This window comes from Colossoma macropomum, unplaced genomic scaffold (assembly GCF_904425465.1).
Source record: "Colossoma macropomum unplaced genomic scaffold, Colossoma_macropomum, whole genome shotgun sequence".
Taxonomy (NCBI): Eukaryota; Metazoa; Chordata; class Actinopteri; order Characiformes; family Serrasalmidae; genus Colossoma; species Colossoma macropomum.
The window spans coordinates 4,667,056-4,690,554 of NW_023494802.1; the positions used below are offsets into that span (position 1 = coordinate 4,667,056).

General features: G+C 38.1%; 1 protein-coding gene across 4 annotated transcripts in view; it reads left to right on the forward strand.

Annotated features, from left to right (window-relative positions):
• The window catches only part of LOC118822534 (protein kinase C and casein kinase substrate in neurons protein 1-like), a 73,393-nt gene that overhangs the window by 36,825 nt on the left and 13,069 nt on the right, over nt 1-23,499 (forward strand). Inside the window, exons 1-4 of one of the 4 annotated variants that reach the window (XM_036591635.1) lie at nt 4,266-4,284; nt 14,871-14,997; nt 21,995-22,151; nt 22,370-22,605. In XM_036591635.1, the coding sequence (XP_036447528.1) occupies nt 14,938-14,997; nt 21,995-22,151; nt 22,370-22,605 (453 nt within the window). In that variant the 5' untranslated portion in view covers nt 4,266-4,284; nt 14,871-14,937. The other 3 variants (XM_036591634.1, XM_036591633.1, XM_036591636.1) reach the window with 3 other exon arrangements.

The window sequence follows — 23,499 nt, forward strand, 5'->3', positions numbered from 1 at the left end:
AAAAAAAAGTGGTAATGTAAAATTAAATTATGACTATGTTTGTATGCAGAATTTAATATAAATATCAAACGTGGATTTCAGGTACTACAAGAAAAATGTAGGGTATGGGTCTTTAATAAAAAGTCTTCTGTCTGGTGCAGTGCAAAGTGTTGGTTCCTTAAATTGGCTTCTTTTGCACTGTAGGACCAATGTTACCACTGCAGCATTGTGCTGTTAAAATAAATAAAACACTGAAGTTGTTGATGTCACTCCCCATTCTGTTTACTGACAACATGACAGATTTTGGGAATGAAGTGTTTTTTTTGTACAGTCAGTCTCAAAATTATGACGGATAATGCGTCACAAATGTAGCGTGATTGTAAAGCTGATAAATCTATGTCACTAAGCCCTCTCACCTGAACAGTCCTGCTAACCATGCTGAGAACACCATGCTGGTTTGTAAGCTTTCTGTGCCAAATTGTGTCCATGTGGAAACGCCACAACCAGTGGCTGCTGTAAAGAGCACTAAACGAATAAATCTGAATTAAACTCAAAAACTGCTGTGTTAATCACTGCATACCATATGTACCTGTTCATAATTAAAGGAGGCACTCCTTACCCTGGTGTCATAATTATCCACAATAAATATCTGGTTTAAAGACAAGGAAATCCCCCTTCAGATGATGTATCTTGAAGGTGGAACGAACTTTTGAAAAAAAAAGCAGTACGTTGGTGGATACATGAGGGCAGGCTGTTTCCTGCTTACTGGCTAGTGCAGAACGAAGCCAGGTAGCTAATGTTAAGAAGCTGAATATCTTATATAATATCGTTTATATTTATTAACCTCTACATCAGTAGATTTCCTTTTTGTGCAATGCATGCTGGGCATTGTAGTGAGAGGACACTGATAACACTAAAAACATACAAAGTCATGCATTCTGCAGCTGAAGAATGCAATGCTGCACTAAAGAAAACTACACGGTATGACCAATAACATATTAAATGCTGGTCTTAGACCAAAATGTTCCTTTAAGAGTTTTGTAGAGCACAAGGAATGGAAAGATGGGAAACGTTCTCTTCAGAGTTGTGAGTAGTTCTAGCTAGTCATGACCCCCCCTCCACCTGTGGCCTCTGCTGTCTGCGGTGCTTCAGCCTTTGCAGGCGAATGCTACGTTTTGTCTGTTAACTCTTTCTATGTGACAGCAGAGGTTGGATGATAAGGAAAATAAGTAAACCTCATTTTTACCCGACACACATCATTAAATTCTTTACGTAGCAGCCATCTTGGCTAATGTTTGAGCTAATCAAAAGTCAGTAATTGCAATGAAGTCAGATTTATTTGACACTCTCAGTCAGTTGACTGCACATACTTTTATTTTTCCAGTGACTCTATTACATCACCCTAAAACAGAGTTTCATGGAAGTTGTTTCTGTAAATAACTCACCACATTTACTATAATACATCTAGAGGATGAAGCTGACTGTATGTGTAGAGAGTCAGACAGTACAATCAAAAAGGACTATCAGTATCAGCATGCACTAGCAGAAAGCTAATTTTGGCTGCACTGTTTTTACAATTACAGCAGTTCTTTGTGCTTATTAGCATGTACTAGCAGAAAGCTTCTGCAATAAGACTGGTTCTTTTTGGCTAATATTGTCATGCACTAGCAGGAAGCTCATTTTTGTACATTTAGAGTGGTCTATTTTGCTTAACATTAGCATGCACTAGCAGGAAGCTAATTTTGGCTGCACAATTCTACAGTAAGAGTTACCTTTTTTCTTAGTATTTCATGCTAGAAATAACAGCATAGACTAGCATAGCTGGTCACCAGCAAAACCAGCATATGTTGTGTTGTGGATGCTGGTATGCTGGTTAGCAGCAATGGAAGTTAGTAATAAGTGGCCCTTTTTGGCTATTATTAGCATGCCCTAGCAGAAAGCTAATTTTGGCTAAACTATTCTACCATTAGAATGGCCCTTTTGCTCAATATTAGCATGCACTAGTAGAAAGAAATGTTGGCACTGCACTGTTCCCTAGTATTTTCGGTTCTCTACAAAATTGCCAACGATTGAATCAGTGAACTGCTGTATAAGGTTAAATGGAGACACATATTCAGTGATGAAAACACAAAACAGGCCAGCTAAACAAACTTTGTATATGTTCCAGTATTCCCTCCATCCTATTATACAGTGGCTAACACAAATGTCAAAAAAAGATCATTTGATCTTTACACATTTCAGTGTGCTTGTTTAGAGGATGTTTTGACTAAATCAGTTAATCTTAGCAAGATTAGCATGTTCGAATCCAGCTGCTCCCAGCTTCCTTCTCCTTCTCTTGCTCTTCTCCATTTATTTCTGCTTTGAAATCTTCTCTATGAATCATGCCATTGCCAGTTGTTACATTATTTCATACAGAAGTTGCTGAGTAGTGCTTTTGCACTGAGTTATCACTTCTGGAAGAAGTCAGAATGGTTGTGGTCCTTTTGCCACCTCATACAGGGCAAAAAGAATAGACACCATATTTAAATATAGAAGTGGCTAATGAGGGCAGCGATAAGAGAAGCAGCCTCATAGTGAAAGAGCTGGTTTGCAATCAGCTCCTCCAATGAATGTGTCTGTTGTTGCCAGCTGACGTCCATGTGTATAACATGATGTCATTTTTGCCTGCTGTGATTGGTCAACCGAGGCCCAATGAGATCCAATTAACCGGAGGGATTGAGCACATACGCATTACCAGCCATCTGAAGGGTGCACAGCCAAACATGGCTCAATAGGAGCACCACACTGTTTCTTATTAGAAGGCTGTATATTCATAATATTGATTTTGCTCTATTTGCTGGTTGATTTATTGAAAGTCTGTTATTTGCTTGTTTAAAGTGGACAGTTTATCGTTGTCCATCACATCTGTGGGGCCTTTCCTGCTGGCATTAGTAAGATGGTTCTGTAATGCTTTGCTGCCCCATGTAATGGAATGTCTTCTCTTATCTCTTCATTTTTTGCTCATCGCTCACGTCTCTCCCTCTCTCTTTCTCTCTCACTCTCTCTCTCTCTCTCTCTCTCTCTCTCTCTCTGTTCCTCTCTGCAGTAGCTGTTGAGTGCCATTAAAAACACACACAGGCTCTTTTGCTGTCCTCTCAAAGCGAGACTACAATTCACAGCCTCTCCCTTTACCATGGCAACCAATCAGCCTGCACACACGTGCCCTCAGCGGAGGAGTGCTATCTCTCCATCACTCAGACCTACCAAACACGTCCTCTCTCACTCTCTCTCTCTCTCTCTCTCTCTTTCTTTCACTCTCTCTCTCCCATCCTTGTACTCTTTCAGTCTCTCTAATTGTCCCTTTCTATCTCTTTCTCTCTATATTTCTCTTTCTTTCTCCTGTTGCCCTTTCTGTCTCCTAGTTTCTTAATCTTTTTTCTTGTCATCCTCTTCCTGTATTTTATTGTCTCCCCTTCTATCTCTGTTTCTTTCTCTCTCTGTTTCTTAACCTTCCTCTGTCTTTCTCTGATTCCATATTTCTCTATCTTTTTTATTCTCTCAGTCCTCTCTCTCCCTCTCTCCCTCTCTCTCTCGTCTCTCCCTCTCCCTCTTTTACTCTCTCAGTCATATATTCTCTATTCGTTCTTCCTCTCTCTTTTTTGTGTTTCAGCTCTTTGCTTCTCACTCTCTGTCTTCATCACTCAATCTGTCTATCTATCTATCTATCTATCTATCTATCTATCTATCTATCTATCTGTCTGTCTACCTCACGTCTCACTTTCAGAGTGCAGGCTGTTTGTGTTTCAGACTCCTTGGCTCTCTCCCTCTCTCTCTCTCTCTCTCTCTCTCTCTCTCTCTCGCTCTCTCTCTCTCTCCCTCTCTCTGTCTTTTGCCCTCTCAATCATATATTCTCTGTTTCGTTTTCCCTCTCTCCCTCTCTCTTTTTTGTCTTTCAGCTCTTTGTTTCTCACTCTCTGTCTCTGATCTATCTATCTATCTATCTATCTATCTATCTATCTATCTATCTATCTATCTATCTATCTATCTACTACCTACCTACCTACCTACCTACCTACCTCATGTCTCACTCTCAGAGTGCAGGCTGTTTGTGTTTCAAACTTCTTAGCTTGCGCTCTCTCTCTCTCTCTCTCTCTCTCTCTCTCTCTCTCTCTCTCTCTCTGTCTCTCTCTCTCCCTCCTTTGCACTTCCCTCCCCCCGTCCCTTGCCTTGTATAAGCCATTCAAGTGGAACATTGGCGGATTATCCCTCCTCCATTCAGAGGGGTTCTTTGGTGCATAGTTTCGAACCAAACCATCCACTGCTGTGGTCAGAGCCTCAGACACACAGTACACATACTGAAGGTCTAAAGATATAGAAACTTTAGGTTCAGGAAGAACCTCTGACTGGAGTTTTATTAGATTTTTTTCTTAATCAAGGTCCTGTTACACATTTTGGATGGGTTCACAGTGGGTAAGTGTTTGGAATGTGATATGTGCTGCTAAGACAACACGAGAGGCCTTTAGTTGGGCTAGTTGGTGTTTTCTATTGTTGGGGTATTGTTACTGTGAGTGAATTTAGCTGTTATGTAACTGGATTGTGAATCTACTTAAGAGTTCAACTCTGTGGAGTTGGAGATATTTTGTGTCAGATTTTGTTGGATGTGCTTTAAATATCGACAATAGAGATTTATAAATATCTATAAATATCAAATTACCTCCTTGGGTGCAAGATAACTTTACAAAATATGTGAAATATCTTTTAATGTTTTGCATTGTTTTAATGGCGTTATAGCTTTACCATAAATCACTTTTGTAGGGGAAAAAAGCTGAAAGTCTACATAGCACAACTGTGACTCCTTAGCTGAAACATTTGAAGAGAATTGAATTTTTTCACCACAGATATGGAAAAACATGCCATGATTGACAATAACTATATGCAGAAGTTCCAATTACAATCAATTTCAACTTTTAATGGGTGTCAAGATTTGTTTCACTTGGCTGTAATGATGGCACTGATCCTTTACCAGTTATTGATATCGGGCCAATGTCAGCAAAAAATGCTGTATCAGATAACAGAGTGAAAAAAAGAATAAATCTGATCCAATCTTGTAACAAATCTAGTCATATACCTCATGTGGACTGTGTGTAATGTAATCTTAATTGAAGTAGTTCTGTTAAAAATAGCTTGTTTCAAGGTTTCAATATTGTATCAGTATCAGAAAAGTAGTATTAAACCATCTCTGCTTGGTTCAACAGGTCTTAAACTTAAAAAATAAAAATATCACATGCTGTCACAGTTTTAAAAATAGTTTCTGCTGATTTAATAAACTGGTGGTATTGTCAGTGCTTCTGTCTTGAAGCTTGGGCAGTTAGAGCTAATCCACAGTAAAGCTCACCATAGTGACTGTGCTAAAAGGAATCGGCTTACTCAGCAATGATTAGAGACTGCTCTAAGATAGATTGTGTCCGAGAAGTGTCGGTAAATGTCATATAATCACTGAACAGAAATGAGTTAAACTGGCTTCCCAATTGGATTTCCAATCTATGGCACCAGTAAGCTAACACAGTGAGTTTTCAATAGACCCATTGTGTTGACCTGTCACTAGCGTCTAGCAGATACTGTTCTGTTCTGTCCTCTCACTCAAGCAGAAGTCACTACGCTCTGTCAAGTGGTTTACTTTGCTAAATACTTATCCTTTCCTTCAATGTTGTTGCCTGTCTTGCTGTATTGTTACAGCTAGCATTGCTAGCCTGAATTGACCCACATAGCCACGTGGCCAATCCTTCTCAATCCCCTCCAGCGCTGGAGGCCTTTGTCCATTACACATGGCCATGCAAACACAAAGTGCTTTGGAGAATGTTATATATGCTGTGCATATTCAGAGAGAGAGAGAAAGAATGAACTTTTTGCATCTATATGCTAATGGTAATTCCACATAGCACTGTAACATCTATGTTCTTGATCCATTTTCTGATTCTGATCCATTCATGAGCAAAAACAGAGAAATCAAACCCGCAAACTTGCAAATCATGCATGGCATGAAACGCTTGTAAACAGTTCGCAAGTTTTTTGAAATGTAAAACTGTATAGATGATACTACAGCAACAATTTAAATGAAATCAAGGCGAAACACTCAAATTTATTAGCTAATATGCTTTAAAAATGTGTTTTAAACTGAGTATTTCTCCAAAAAAAGCTTTAGTGCCTTTGCTGGATCAGTTATGGGTTTGTTATCTCAGAACAAACCACCACTGCACTGCCAAATGAACTTGAAGTTTCCTGCCAAAATGATGGCAGCATTACTGTGTGACGTCATCGGAATACAATGAACACAGTCTTCTTCTCTGTGGTATCTAGGTAGATACAGCCAGGCGAGCTCTCCCATTGGTTGGGACTTCAGGATCTGAACTGAAAGCCTAATTGTGTCAGATTACCAACGTAATTAGGAAGTGACAGTGGAATAAACCAATCATGTGAAGTGGGTTGTTAGAAAAAATGTATCTCTAGGCCTTTCGGAAGTTCTAGATACATCACTGTGAATATGAGCCGTAGTTAAAGCAAGTTTCAGTTAGTTGTTAAAAATGGTGAACAGTGGCAGCAGCTCTGTACCAGGAATTGTTACCGAAAGAGTCACTGTTAAATTGCTACAAGGTAGAATATACATTAATATCTCTGTTAGAGGCTTCAAATAAAACACAGAATGTCTTTTACAAGCTTCAGATGCCTGTGTTTAATCTAGAACTGCAAAGAAGTGAACTGTGCAATCAGTAATATATTTGCATGCATTTATGGGGCTGCGTGTGTAAACATTCATACTACATGTTGCCCTGATAGAACCTGCATTATACCATACAACTGTAAACATGACCTGCTGTCCTGCTATCAAAGGGGATTAGAATGGATTGGGTGTGTCACATTAGGTGACAGGTTCTTCCCCTGCAGGGCATAATTCCACATAGCAGTGGTGTTAGTCTGTAGACTAGTACATAATTCCCCTTTGTGAATGTTACGCTCAGGCATTTAATACCACTAGTTTGCTGCATCAAAGCTTTAGAACCAATTCCTTATTTCAAAGTGGATATTGGGACTGACAATGAGGTCTGAACACTTAATTAGATCAGGGGTGTCATGAGAAGACTGCGTGCGCTATGCGGATGAATGCACTTATTTGAAAGCTACCTACATAGGGAGATTATGACACATTCATAAAGCATTGAATAACAGTCAAAAAGTAATACCTGGGTATTTATGAGCACCTCATATCAGTATGTGCAAGACTGTTGTTTTATGTTTGATGATGTAAATTACATTACATACAGGCCCTTACTAAAGTGAAAGACATACGACTATTTATAACACTAGCATGGACTCATTCCCAGCTGATGAAACTTAAAAGGTTTAGTGCTTAATATATCAATTCTATGAAAGATTAAAATCTTTCCTTTCCTTGTTAATCCTCTCACCTTTCATTTCCTTGTTTATTCTCTCACCTGGTACTCGGCAGATGCGTTTCCATTCACATATAGTTGTGTGCGGATTTTGAAAACACATTCTGTTTACGCTTGTGTTGAATGTGGTTTGAGTGATGTGATCATAATGCATCATCGGGAGGTTTACACCTGGCTTTTCATGCTGTCAAATCTGAATCTGATCCGATCACCGGAAACACATGTTGATGCAAAGTGTAAACAAGCCCTAAATGTGTGGATTCTTTTTTTTCTTTTTACCTAGAGAGAACAGCTCTTTGAGAGCTGTTTGAATACAGGAGACTTAATAGGGTTATTATTCATCTTCGGGTCAGTGTTTTCTTTCGAGGATATGTTTAGGTTGCTCTGTGTTTTTTTTTTTAATCAGCCGTTTTTTATGTTTGGCTCAGCAGAAATTTGCTCATAGTGCACCAAGGCCAAGTACACTGTGGCCCTGCAGGCCCTGCTGGTGCTTGCTGCCTGTATTTTTGGACTGAACCATGTGGAAAGTAGCGGGGGCCCGCTGATGTAATACAGTGATGCTCACAGATTCATATAAAGCTGAAGGCCAGGCTGGCAGATTGAAAATGCAGTAGTAAATTAGTAAAAAAATAAATGATCTTGTTAAAAAAAAAATTACTTCTGGACCAGAAATGCCACTCTGAACTCATCCCGAAGGTACTGGATGGAGCTCCATCATTTCAGAGGATGCAGTTCTACTGCTCCATAGCCTGATGCTGGGGGGCATTGGGCATGGTGACCTTAGGCTCATGTGCGGCTGCTCCAGAGCATCCCGTTCTATTGGTCAGTGCTTTTCTATGGAGACTATACAATTTGTGCGCAATTGAACACCTGTGTCAGCAGTAGGTGCACCTTACAGTAGCCCAATTCACTCAGTAGCAGAGCTCTCTGTATACTTTTGGACATATAGTGTATATGCACATATGTTGAATTATATGTAATAGTGTCAATTTTTTTAATCTATTAAAATATATGTTCTCTGTATATTCTTGTAAATGAGAGCACGCTAGCTAACATCATAAACTTATTTGGACTGGACTTCAAATGAAAACTGATACTGTTGCCTCAAATCAGAATAAGAAATGAAGAAGACAGGAGTCTCAACAGCTGTGCTTATCTCTAAAGAGTGTGGTGTGCAGAGCTGGCAACTGCGTGCTGTTAGTGACAAGCTAGGGGATGCCTAAACATGACACAACAGCCAGTCTGAATAACTGTGGTAAAGACGGTTGGAGTAAAGTGGTGGTGCTTGTTCACCGGAGAGCTGTTGTCTTAAGGCTGAAGAACACATCAATATCTCCTCTCTTGGTGGGCAGTGCTAATGAAGGCCTCACAACAAACAACATCAATCATAAGAGTGGAGCAAATAAGGTTTCATTTAAGGCTCAATTCGAATGAAAAGCCAACCGCCCAGTGCTGTGCTTTCGTTAATGGTCAAGATCGACCGGTCTCAGAGCTGCAGATCCTCACCGTCTTGTTCAGATCCTGGCTCTGACCCAGAAGCTCTATTGTACATTTTTGTTGTCTGTGCAGGTGATGAGTGAAGTAATTGGCCAATTTGACATCCCACAAGGCTTCCACAGCAGACCAGAAATCAAATTGTGGATCTCTTTTTTGGGTTTGAGGCTGAGCATTTTGTTTTAATCAAAGAACATATCTTCAAATTAAAAAGAATAAAAATTATCCTTAAAATGTAGACAGTGAGCCAAGATGTGTTTGGTGTGTTTTAAACAGGAGTCATGAGGATAATGGGGCTAAAAACAGTATTAGCCACCATCTTAAGACCGTAATTTAGTCTGTGCTTTTGTCCAGCTTTATAGATAACAGTATCAGTTGTGTTAGTATAATTGGGCTTGTACCTGCTGTAGGGCTTATTCCCATCCACTTTTGTCACTGGCTTAAAGAATGACAGATTAAATGTACTTTCAGTAATCTTTCAGTATTTCAGTAATCTTTTTAATAAACAGGCCAAAACACTTATAAAAATGACGTATTCTAAAATTGTAAATACTCACAGTTTTAAAACTGATTAATCAAAATTTCAGTTTCACCAACAGTGAGCTATTTGATAAGTGTTTTTAGCTCAGAATAGGACAAAAAAGAGAACAGGAAGAAACACCATAGCACTATGCGACATTCAAAATCCCTGCTTAATTCAGTTGCTGAGATGTAAACAAAGTCATTCAGGATGTTTTGAGGTTAAATGGTGCATTCTAGCAAAAACGTGTTGACTCAGATTTCTTTACAGTGGTGGTGATAGGAACCTGGTGATAGGAATGTCTGCAACACAAATTTTATTTACTATCCAAAAACAGTACCAGTGAACTTGCATGTGTTTTCTGAGTTTTTATATGTGATGTTGATAATGGTAAACTTGTGGTGAATCTGCAAAAAAAAATTTGGGAGGGGAGTATTTTGGCTCACAGTGCCCTGCATGTACCTCGCCACACTGCAGTCTTAAAAATATGTTTTAGGCCGAATGTTTATTGTAAAACTGCCATAAAACAACAATGTTTCAAGCAACAGGCAACCTGTTTGTAACCATTTCATAGAATAGCTTTCTGTAAAGGAGCTTTTAGAGGTATTTGGTGCTTTAGACGTCTGGTTTGTTTCGCATCACTTTTTACGTCTTAACCATTAAATGGTGCAGGAATTTTGGAAAATCAGTGGAATTGACCTTTAAATCAGAAGCATAGCTGCTAGGAAATTAGGGAGAAATTCAATGTCCACCCATGAATTTGTCATGCCTGAAACGTCAGTCCGCCTCTACTAAATAATGCCATAAAGTATCAGAAACCACATAAGTGAGCTTATTAGAGAATACTTAACATGGTTTTAAGGAATTACTGATGATTTATGCATGATAACAGGCTGTAAACTTCCATTACTGGTTAGCTACATTAGCCTCATAGCTCTAGGCTAAAACTAAAGAAGCAGTCTTCACACACCAAACATGTCTTGCCTGATCAGCTTTGGGCTAAGAAGAATGTCAGATTTTTCATTGAACTTTTCCTGTAATTGGCATTGACAGGAATAACTTGTGGTGTTGTGTTTCAGTTTATATGCTCCACATATTTCTTCATCAAACTTTTCAGTTTCTTCATGACATCTTTTTCTAGAAGACTTACATTGCAAAACTGTCCACAGAGCTCAGGGAGAAGCTCTGTGCACAAACAGCACTAGTCTGTCTAAACACATTGAGAGAGTGTTGACGCACGCTGACATTTACAGACATGTGGCGGGCCGAGGTGTCATCACAGGAGATTTCCTGAAGAGCCGACTGAAGTCTTCTGTTTAGACACGTGGTCAGGCGTTCTGTGCTGTACCTGTCATTGTCATAGTAAATACACAGGACCATATGTGGTGCATTTTATGAGAAGACAAGCTTGTGGTGCTGTTCTGAGTGTTCTGTAATACTCTGAGTTGACGTTTGATCAGACTTGTAGAATCTGTCATGCTTTACTGCCACAGGGTGCAGAACCACGTGAAGAGATGAGAGAGCAGCAGTATAGGACAGAGACTAATAGAGGGGAAGTGGGAGATGCAACCTTTCATTCATTTAATTTCCAGTCAAAGCAGCCTTTAAGTGCCATTATGTACTGAGATTTTTCAAGAGATATTTCTAAGGAGATTAAAAGGAGTTAAAAAAATGATTAAAAGCTACAGAGAAAATAGGACTCCTAACAACCATCTGGAAGACAACAAATCTACCCCATCAGATAAACAGCACTTAAAGCTTTCATCTTTGAGAGAGAGGAGAAAATCAAGCTGCTTTAGATCTAAAAAAAAAAAACACAGGTGTTTCTGTTCATCCTTCCACTGTGAGAAGACAATTCAGCGCTATGGGTCTGAAAGAATGTGTAACTGCCAAGAAGCTCTTACTGAGAAAAGGAAACAGACAGTTGCTGGTGTTCTCAGAACAATGGACTGACCACCCCAGAGTCCAGACCTCATCATTATTGAATGCGCTTGAGATTACTTGGATTGTGAGAAGCAGAAAATGCTAAGCTGCTTATCCTTCTGGGTCGTGGGGGGAGCTGGAGCCTATCCCAGCGGTCATTGAGTGGAAACACCCTGGAATTCCCCCTTGAGTGAAGTGCTTCAGTTAAAAAAAGCTCATTTTAAAGCTGAGGAGTTCTTTCACAGAGTGTTGAATCTGTGTTGGCCGATACTCAATGTTTCAGTATCGGTATTGAGAAAAAATTGAGTCATTCCTGCTTTATTTCTGTATCTTATCTTTTTTCTGCCCACTCAAAATAGACGTATTAGAAACAACCCATTGTGCCCTTAAACACAGCATTTAGTTGATCTGTTTCTTTATTTGTCAAATTTGTAACATTTAATAAACGTTGGCCTTAAAGAACAGAAAATAATCATGTACTGTTTAACACTTCATCTGATGTTAGAGTAAAGCTTTCCCCAGTTTCTTCTCAAGTCAGGTAACAGCTCAACTAAACACTGTGACACATTTAAAGTGTTACAGAAAAAGTGTTAAAGATCTAAACTTTTGGATTTACAACATGCAACACACTATAAACCTCAATTCAGATAACTTAATTTACATCTGTGGCTTGCACATATTAGTCCAGTTTGCATGACTTAATGAAGTAAAGGCAACTTGTGTGTCTGGGCAGTTATTTTCCAATTGAATAAACTCTGCAAATTGGATTTTAACTGCATCAGTTGAGTTGCTGAGCAGCAGACAATGCCTCGTCTTGGGTACGGTGTCTATTTGCACTTTTGTTCCTGAAGCCATTAGAGAGTAAGGCTTCATAAAAGAGTGACAGTGAAGAGCCAATAGGAAGACAGGATTGAAACTGTGTATGCTCTTAAATTAAGTACTAGCATACAGTTTAGTGAACTTGGCTGAACTTATATTTTGCTGGCATTTTAGGGAAACTGATTCAGATGGACATCTCCAATTCATTGTCAGACATTCAGTATATATTTGGGACCTGCCGACACTGGTCAATTAATCTGTTATGATTATATTGCTACATGCCTTCTACAATATATTAAACCATACTGGTAAATTCTGTTGTGATGTGGTTTAACATCAACTGGTATTCTTTGTAACCACACTGATTTACATTTGTTGGGTTGGTAACACTTTACATTAAAACTTTACAGGCAGGAATTTCGTTGGTCTCGTCAGTCATTCAGTGATTTTACAGTAAATTGCATCTCTAGCATATGTTATCTTAAATTGTAGTCATAAAAACTCAACAGAAATGTGTTTATTTCAGTGTGTTTTGTAATTTTGCATGCATTCACATCTGAACAGTAGTTCCAAACATTAGCAGCTAATGAAGGCTTAGCTCCTCCCACACTTGGCACAACCAGGCTGTGTCATATAGCACTGAAACGCTTGTGTCCCATAGAATGTGAACATAGCATTTCCTTTGCATTAACAACAAGATTCACACAAAATGGTGCATGTTTTCTGAGATCGCAGTGTATATTGCAGTTCTGAGGCCCATTCTTAAATTTGGTATTTGTTTTTCTCAAAATCAGCTTTTCTCTACATTCAGAACCAGAACCTGTTTTATTTTAAAGATATTCTGACAGATATTGCAATTAGGATTTATTAATATATTGCTAATAGCTGTGCTAATTTGTATTATAAAATAATCTGTATAGTGCATGTTGTTTTCTTGATGAAACAATAAAAAGATTTATAATAATATCAAGATATATTATAAAGGAGATATTCTTTTCTATAGAATGCTTTCTGTGGAGTGTTTTTACATTGAAAATTTGTATGTAAATCATTTCATTTGCATATCTAAATGTACATTTTTTTTTACTAAGATTCCAATCCAAAATATAGATAGTTTATCAGTAAGCAACTGGCAAAGATTCATTGTGATGTCTGTTATTTTGATAAGTCAGTTAGTTACTTACTTAGTTACTTGTAAGAACTAGGCCACATTCACATTACCATCCTCATTGCTCAAATCTGATTTTCTGATCCAAACTTTCTATCATTATGGTTCACGCTTGTTACAGTAAATGACTCAAACCTGTCATTAATGTGAACTGGTGTCCTGAAATGACCTGTGTGTGTACATCTTAATCAGTAACATCACGTGAATGAATCAGGTGCGTCATGAACAGCAAACAAACTAACGAGCAGATAATTAACTCTGATCAGCTCTCAGCTGTTCATTATTAGACGAGACGAAGGCAAAAAGGGTGAGATGTGTTGCTTTTCCATCGTTTACAGGCTATAACGTCGGTTGAGCACTGCTACCATGGTAACGCTGAATGATGCACGTGCGCAGTGGAAAAAAAAGCACAGGAATTCCGATCTGAGAGTTCTCATTAAGGCCGCATGGCCATGAATTGGATAATTATCTGATGTAGGACCACGTGTGAAAGTGGCTGGATTTGAAAAGATCAGATTTGTGTGTCCACACAGCTCTGAAAACATCAGATTTGTGCCACTTCCACCTAGTAATGTGAACGTAGCCCTAGTAACTAATGTGACAGCTAAATACGTAACAGCATTCCTAAAAGTTACTAAATACTAAATCCTTAATCTGTTATTAAGTAAAAACCAATGCTTAATAAATGGTTCACTGATATATCAGTAGTGGTTAATAAATGATTTACTAACAACATAATTAATTATTCATTTTCAACACTTATGTATGAAGTTGGAACTCATGAATTCTTTTATTCATCCAGACTCCTACAGAAACATCTGTGATTGGTCAGGATGCTCACAGCACATAATGAAACGTTTAGTGATTGGTTAGAGGCTAATTTGCATATTGCAGCTTTCTGTGATAGAACTGGCCGATATTGCAGTAACAATTAACAAACTATATGTTCTGCCACCCTATGCACATTAATAAAAGTGATGCATTGAATGACTTGATTCATACAGTTGTATGCAAAAGTTTGGACACGTTTTGTTTACTTTTTTTAAGTGAAAATGAGTCAACGGTGAACACAATTCTGCACATTTGGATGCACAGTTGAATTGAGGCCTGTGAAAATGCTATGACACATTTTGTATTATATGATGTGTTACTTTTTCAAATATGTTAAACTCAGTAAATAAATGGAAATTATCTGCTACAATTTGCAGAAATATGTCATATTTAAGTGTATTCTCTGTAGAGGATCTGTTAACTTATTTTCACTTAGAAACTCAACAAAAAATGTCGTTTGATTGGTGGTGTTTAAACTTTTGTATACGACCATATTATCGTTATTACCAAAAGTTATTAACCTGAAAGACACATTTATGTTGTAATACATTCAGGTGGAAATGATCTACTCAATGATTCAATGATTTGAATCAAGTAAAACTCAAAGCATCCTTTTTCTGTTTTCACAGGCAGTAAGAAATATCATGCATCCTCTTGGTGGCTGTTATTGACTTCAGATCTTTTCTCTCCCTTCTCTTTTCTCTCTCAGTGCTTGAGGAAGTCCGCTCTGCTGCCACCGCGTTTGCCCTTTGGCCAGCTTCGCTCCGTTTGCAACAATGTCCGGCTCCTACGATGAATCCGCCGCTGCTGACGAGGCCATGGACAGTTTTTGGGAGGTACAAAAACAAAACGGCACAAAAAAGCAAACAGTTCTTTCCTCTAATGGTCTTTCCACCAATTCATCCAGTGTCTATCAATAGTTTTGTTGTGCATTTGCCAGTTCAGAATCTGATTAGAGTTACAACACAGAGCCATGCTGTGTGCTTAATATTTGAATCTGCCAGAACTTCCACAATGGGCCCTATTTAAACAGAGCTGGCTTCTGGTAGGACTTTGCCACCTGCTGTGCCCCTTCAAGAACCTCTTTTTGTGGATAGTTTGGAGGGTGTCCAGTTATAGAACTTGTGTCATGTCAAGTCTTGCATGTCAAGTTGAATCAAGTCTCACCCTTTCTTTAAAAGAGTGTGGCTCTAATGAATGGTTGTTTGGCTACTGGATATACTGGGTATGAGTGTCTGTAGATAGCCTCAGCATCTTTGGCCTTGAAAAAGTAGGAACTCTGATACATTTAAAGTCAAAATCTATGTTTGGATCAATGCACCTGGTGTTTCTCGCACCTGCAGCGTCCCTGAGCTTCTTTATAGAGGTCCCAAAAGCAAGAGAGACCAGAGCCAGACTCATAAACTAGAACCAAGTAGTCCAACAGCCTGAATTCAGACTTATTAGATGCAAAGCACCTCATGGGAATTGCTTGTAACTCACTCACTCACTCACTCACTCACTCACTCATTCACTCTCTCACTCACTCACTCACTCACTCACTCATTCACTCACTCACTCATTCACTCACTCATTCACTCACACTCACTCACTCATCGAATCACTCACTCACTCACACTCACTCACTCACATATAGCATGCATTAGCTGTCGTATAGCTTTTGATGCTTCATTAAAGTGGTGCTTCACTTTTACACACCAACAGCTGCCTCTTGGCTTCTATTATTAGCATGTTTTGAGTCAGTGGGTTTCAGTTCATTTACCATATACAGAGAGATTGTTGTCTGTGGTAAGGAGTTTTGGTGTCTACCAGGTCTTGCAGGTGTTGTTTGGAGCCCCATTTTTCCTAATCTGTAAACATTTTTTTTGAACTCCAGTTTTGGAACTTAACATTTTTTTGCTTTATTTTCCCTTTGACTTTCCCCTTCCTTATGAAAGTGGATTGTCTTATCTAACTGGAAATGAAATAAATCAAGGGTGTTCTCTGACTTTTGCACAGTACTGAATGACTCATCAGCTCAGCTGGTCTAGATCAGTGTTTCCAGGGGTGTAAAAGTGCATCAATTCATTGTGACACATCAGTCTGAAGGTGTCATTGATTTTGGTATGTTAGAATGCATTATAGTTGAATAAAACAGTATTCAATAAAGTGAGCACTGGTGAGTGACTGGTTTTTATAGATCTGCTTCTCAGTGTTACTCTGATAGGCTTCTAACAGTATTACTGGTTAATCTAAATACTTTTGTCCAATGACAGGCTCATTTTTCTTTTTTTGATAAGGTCTCCCTTTAAGTTAGGGTTCCTCTCAAGGTTTCTTCCACCTGCTCTTAGAAAGTTTTTTCTTGCTCTCTCCTTGGCTTGTTTATTGAGGATTTGTGACGATGTCCGTTGTAAGTGCCATCTAAATAAATCTTGATTTGACTTGAATATTCTATGGTCACTAGTCTGTATCCCACTATTGTGTCAATAGCTCCTGCAGCCACATATATGTACTCTGTATATATCTGAGTGAAAAAACAAAAAAATATTCTCAAATCGAGTTGTGGTGAAATTTGATATGTTATGAATCATTTCATTGAAGCAAATTAGCTTCTCTCTAAGACTATACATTCTCATATTTAAGCTTTAAGAGTGGTTCAAATCTTTTTCTAGTTGAATAAAGGAAATATAGACAGATTACTGCAGCCGTCTAAAGGCGACCACACACCACAGATAGTACAGTCTACAAAACAGAGCTATAACACATTGGAAATCTCACAGAAAAAAACAGATAAACATTAAGCTGAGAAGTGTAAACGTACAGTCTACTTGTATAAATTCAATAAATAAAATAAAACTTTCAACATAATTTAGTACATTCATCATGTTTGATTCACAAAGTTTGTTTTCAAGCTAAAAGCTTTGAGGTGAAAAAGTTTGGTAACAGATGATTGGCAGTTAGTCATCTTAAAATGAATTGCCCTTATGAGTGCCTTTAGAAATGTCAAGGCACATCACCTGCTGTGACTCATGTGGTCTGTGGTCTTGCTCTGGATTTAATTGAACACTGTGAGACCGACGGAAATATGTAAATTTTATAAAGTTCGCCGTGTTTTCTGTCTGAGTGTGGAGAAGACGCACAAGGCTTGCTCGATTCCTTGGTTAATTTAGAGGAATGATAAAGCATGATTGGTGTGTGACATACGGTAGATCACTTTCTTATATGTGAAGATAAACGCAACAGCAGCACTGAGAAATCACCTCATTAACACTTTTTTTTATGTCGGCCTAAAGAGGTTAATGCAGTGATAGAGAAACATTGACACATTTGAGATGTTGACACTGAGCATTTCTGGAATTCGCTGACTGGTTTCTTATCAGCACCGAATGTCAGTGAAGAAGTGCCCATGTTTATGAATGATCTCAAAATTTTGGCTGCTGCATGTTGTCTGCTTTTAGAGTCCTACATGAAACAAGATAAATTCAAATGAGCTACAATGCAAGCAGAACACCTCAGCTTTTTTAGCTATTTTTTTAATATTTATTGAGTAGTGCCTCACAATCTTCAGTATCAGACTTAACTGAAATGCTCTTTCTCTTTGATGTGTCCAGGCTTTGTGCATGCCTGCAGCTCACATTTTAGTGTTTTTTTCTGCTGCAACATGTCTGATTCAACTGATCAGCTAGTAAACAAGCCTTTCGATCTGGCTGTGCTGAGATATTTCAGGAGCAAGACTGTGGAAAGCTGCTGTAGCTGCACACTCAGGTGTTTCTGACAGTTCTGTGGAAAACTCAGAGATTTTTCTGAAAATAGAGCTTTCATTTGTCTCAGTCGCAGTGTTCGCGATTTAAATATGCAAGCTGTGCAGCCAAGTAAAATATGACTCATGTCATGGTTTACACCGTCGATGTTCAGCATGATTTGTTATTTATTTTCATTGTCACTCAACACGCTGCTCTGTGTAGCTAATCAGAACTCAACAACCCAGGGTCCATAAGGAAACTGGAATAGTAATTATTCTTATTCTTCCAGAATTAAAAAGAAAATATACAGTTAAACTTGATTTCACCGTTAAAAAACAAAACATGATCAATTACAGTTTGCATTATTGATAAAAAAGTATTTTTAAAGGCTTCCTAGTTTTCCAGGAGAGTTTTCTGGAATCTATTTAAAGGGGAAATCCTCTGACTGTTCAAAGTTTCTGCAAAATTCCAAAGTTGAGAAATGATTCAATGTAAAGAAGCTAACAAACTCTTTCTTTACAGTGGTGGTGATAGGAACCTGGAGTCACAATATCTAGAACACAAATATGACCATTTTACTTACTATCCAAAACAACCAGTGAACCTGCATGTGTCTTCTGAGTTTTTATATGTAATGTTGATGATGGTAAAAGAGTGGGAAATCTGAAAAAAAGAGTTTTCTTTGGGACTATTTTACCTTACAACAACCTCCTTGTACCTTTCTGCCATGAGCATATTTAAAAACTTTTAAAATTGTATCCCAAAACTATCGTTAAATGTGTCTTGTCAGGCAGTGCATTCATAACCATTTAACTTTCTGTGAGGGAGCTTTTAGAGGCTCTTCAGACGTCTGGTTCCTATCACCTCCACCGCGAACAATTCTGACTCTTTCTCTAGAACTGTGATTTTCACATTAAATGACTCTGAATGGCTTTGTTTACATTGTAATGACTGAATTAAGCAGAAATTTTGAAAAGTTTGGTGGAGTTCATTCCCCTTTAATGTTTTGCTTATTTAATGTGTAAGAGGACAGCTTATTCTTTATCATATGTCTTTACAGCTCAGCCAGCCTGTGAATCTGCACATAGCTGCCTTGTGTACACAGTGTGTGTGTGTGTGTGTGTGTGTGTGTGTGTGTGTGTGTGTGTGTGTGTGCAGTGAAGCAGAGGATTAAAGTAACCGGAGCTCACACACTCCAACACAAAGCCACGGCAGCCATTGCATAACTCCACATGCACCAGCACGAGCCAAACTGCCAGTTCCCGCCCCCTTTCTCCTCTCAGCCCCCTTTATAACCCTCTCTGTCGCCCCCTGTAGACAGTGATTGAGAGGACATGCAGAGGTGTGAATAACAGTGCACAAACAGGAAGAGGAAGAATGTTAGAATATTTGACATCTTTGTGCAATAGCTGAATAAACTGCATGTAAACACTTTTTCAGTTTTTTAATAATTCTACAATCAGTTCTTATTTGGTGTAGTTCATGTATTTGCTGTGTAAAAGCGACATTCCAGGTAAAAAATCAAATTTAGTTCAAATTTTGTCTGTCTGAATATATTACAACATAAATGTGTCTTTCTTTAGTACAGACACAGGCAGCTTATGTGCAGCAGTTAGTGTTGTGCAAAAAGCATATTAAAAATAATCAGCGGTTTCCACAGTTAAGTAATCTCAAACATACTTGCTCATGTGGTTTTTAACACTGTATGAAACACTATTATCTATGTAGATCAATGAATATATTTTTATATAGTTAAAACCTCTCCAAAACTAAGACACCAGACATGTTTTGGCCCATCACTGCATTTCAGATAAGAGGTAAAATGCATAAATTAGATTTTTCCAGACTCTCACTTTAAAAGGGAATTCAACCATTATCTACACGATTAGACGGTTAAGATGTAAACAGAGTCATTCGGAGTGGTTTGGTGTGAAATGCTCTGTTCTAGAGAAGTTTAGAGTCAGAATTGTTTACAGTAGTGGTGTTAGTAGTGCACATGTCTTTAAGATTTAAATGCCTCTAAATGTTCCCTCATAGAAAGCTGTAACATAACATGTTTTGCCTGATGTGTTACAATAGTTCTGAGTTAACATTTTGGTATAAAATATATTTTGCCAAAAATTAATGGTATATGCAGCAAGGCAAAAAGTCTCCAAATGATTTTTTTTTCAGATTTATCACTATTTCACCTATTATCATCAGTATTATGTATAGTTCACTGGTCATTTTGGATAGAATAAATAGATAGACGTAGACATCATAAAAAAGTTATGTAGCCAGAATTCTGTTTTTAGGAGGCCTGGGTTACAGGTTTAGGGGGCAGCTAGAAAGCATTACGTTCCATAAACAACCACTAACTAGCCTACTAAATTATTAATTGCCTATAAATTAATGATTGCTAACTTTGCGTTTAACTGCCATGTTACCATAACAACCAACAGAATACAACATCAGATACAGACTAATTGACTAGAGTCTTACTTTTTAGAGCTCTAGGAATAGATGTCTGGGATGAATAGCTGAAGCTGACTGCAATTTTCTCATTTTCTTTTCTTCTTTGCTATGCTAAGCTATAGTCTACATTAGGACCTACTGCAGCTCAAGTTATTGACAGTATTAAAAAGAATATCTATATCAGCATATAACATGTTTATGTTTCAGTGTAGGTTATTTAACATCAAAACATTGGCATATATCTAAGTGATTAGCCTAAATCTATAAAGTTAAAATAATTAAAATAATTATTGAAGTAGAAGTAGCTGAGCTACTTCTTGACTTAAAAGTCTGTGGTCCAGAAATTCCGGCAGTACTGAGTTCCCCTATAGAACTGCTGTGCAACGTCGAGTATATATGACATCTATCAGCATAGGAACTGAGAATTTAATTTAGACTAAGTTCTTCTCTTTTTGGTCTAAAATAAAATGCTACAGTTCCAAAGTGAGTGGTGTAACAGTAAAGCAGTCCAAGAGCTGAACCAACACAACGGAATAACATGATGTCCCTAAAAAGGAATTAGAAACTAAATAATAATAAATAAAATATAATTTAGCAAAACTAGAATCACTTTCACTTAATATACCTGACTTGAAATAAAATTGTTATCATTTGAAAGTACAAATCCATCAAAATTTTACTGAAATAATTATGAATATAATTAGTTACTAACCACTTCTACTAATGTGTAGTCCTTGGCTCCTGGGGACCCTAGGCAGCTGCCCACTTTAGCTTAGTGAAAAGTCCAGCCCTGCTCACTGCAGAGACAGTGTCAGGCTGTGTTTATATATTGACATTGAAAAAACACTGTTTTGTGCCTTATTGCATAATTGGTTTAAAAAAAAAACTTAGATAATGCACAACCAATGGCAGCATGCAGCCATGTAAATGTTGCCATGGTGATACAAAAAAATGCTGCATAAAAGTTGTCATGGTGATGTAACAGTTACCATTTAAATATTGCCATGGTGATGCAAAAATTGCTGTGTGAAAGTTGCCATGGTGATGCAAAAATAGCTATGTAAATGTTGCCATGGTGATGCAAAAATTGCAGTGTAAATGTTGCAATGGTGGCCAGCAAAAATTGGTGATGAGTGGTGATACAAACTCAAACTCAAACTTTGGGTTCACCCTGTACTATAAGAGTGCAAGACAAAAAACATGAATAGTTTCTCTACAGTGTAGCATTTCAGACCAAATCACACTGAATGACTGTTTATGTCTTTATTAATCCATTTAATTCTGTACAATTTTTCGAAAAATCATTGAAATTCCCCTTTAAGTCAAATTCTGCTAATCGTATCTTTGTTGATTAAGATTATGCAGATTATGTCTTTTGATTAGGGAAATAGACATGTTTGCATTAAATGTCTTTTTTCACAAATGTAGATATATTAGTACTTTTCTTCTGCCACAGTAAGTCCTTGAAAATTGAGTTTTCTCAGCCATCTCTGACCTCCCTGCAGGTCCACACTGACCTAAATTGATCTGACAATGACTTATTATGAATGATGACCACTAAAAAAGACAGATGACTCTAGAATCATGTTGATCAATAAGGCGCATTACTGTGAAGTCAAGCAACCGCTTTGAGTGCATCTTTTTCCGTTTTGCGCAGGTGGGAAATTACAAGCGTGCCGTCAAGAGAATTGACGACGGCCATCGACTCTGCAATGATCTCATGAACTGCCTTCAGGAACGTGCCAAGATTGAAAAGGCGTACAGTCAGCAGTTAACCGAATGGTCCAAGAGATGGAGGCAACTTATCGAAAAAGGTCAGCACATCTTTCACATCTAGAACAGCCCAGACACAAATCTACTGAGGTTTCTATATTTATACATGCATTAGTTTACGCATTTAATGTAGATGCAAATGGCATTGTGATATTATTCACCTTCACATTAAATTGATCTCTTATTTTCTGCTATTTAAATATAAATACATCAAAATAACCTGCGTTTTTATGTGTATCTGTGTGTCTGCTGACTGCAGGGCCTCAGTACGGCTCTACGGAGCGGGCCTGGCTGGCTGTGATGACGGAGGCAGATAAAGTGAGTGAGCTTCATCAGGAGGTAAAGAACGGCCTGTTGAATGAAGACGTAGAGAAGGTGAAGAACTGGCAGAAAGACTCCTACCACAAACAGATGATGGGTGGCTTCAAGGAGGCCAAAGAGGCAGAAGAGGGCTTCAAGAAGGCGCAGAAACCCTGGGCCAAGAAACTTAAAGAGGTATGCACAGGCTTAGTTACAACTGGGGTAAACCCCTCATTCACTCTTCCTGCCCAGCTGTTGTCATCTGGATAATAGACATAGACTTATGACATGAGTTGATGGATAAAAATCCATCTGAAGTAGAGCATAGAACTAAGCCACTGATACTGGCTATGCTACATCAACTTCTGTAGTTATATTATGTTCATTTTCATGATTATGCTATGTCCAATGTTACATTTAAGACACTACACCCATGTCAGTAGTTATTCTACAGTCATTCCTATGGTTTTGCTACACCTATTCCTATGGTTACACTACCTTCATTTCCATGTTTATAGTGCTACATACATACATCCATTTAGCATTAGGTTTTGCGACATCCAAATCTATGTTTACATTGCACCCATTTTCTTAGTTACACTGCCATGTTGCCATGTTTATGCTACATTCATCACCATGGTTGTGCTACATCCATTTCAATATCATGTGATTTCCATGGTTACTGTACACCCATTTACATAGTTAAATTACCTTAATTTCCATTTTCTTGGCTTCTCTACATCCATTTCCATTGTTTTGCTACATCCATTTCCATCTATTTTCATGGTTACTGATTTCCATGATTACGCTACATCCTTTTCAGTGGCTATGCTACATTCACCACCATGTTTACGCTACATTCATTACTATGGTTGTGCTACTTCCTTTTCTATGGTTGCGTGATGCCCATTTCCATGGTTACTGTACACCCATTTCCGTGGTTATGCTACCTATATTTTCATAGCTAGCTATAAGGCTCTCTTTGGTAATAGAGTGCTAAAAACATTGCAGTAGCTGGAATTTTCACTAATAGTACAAGCTTAGCATATTTGAGTTTCTTAGTGTTAGGTTGTAGACCATTAGTTGATG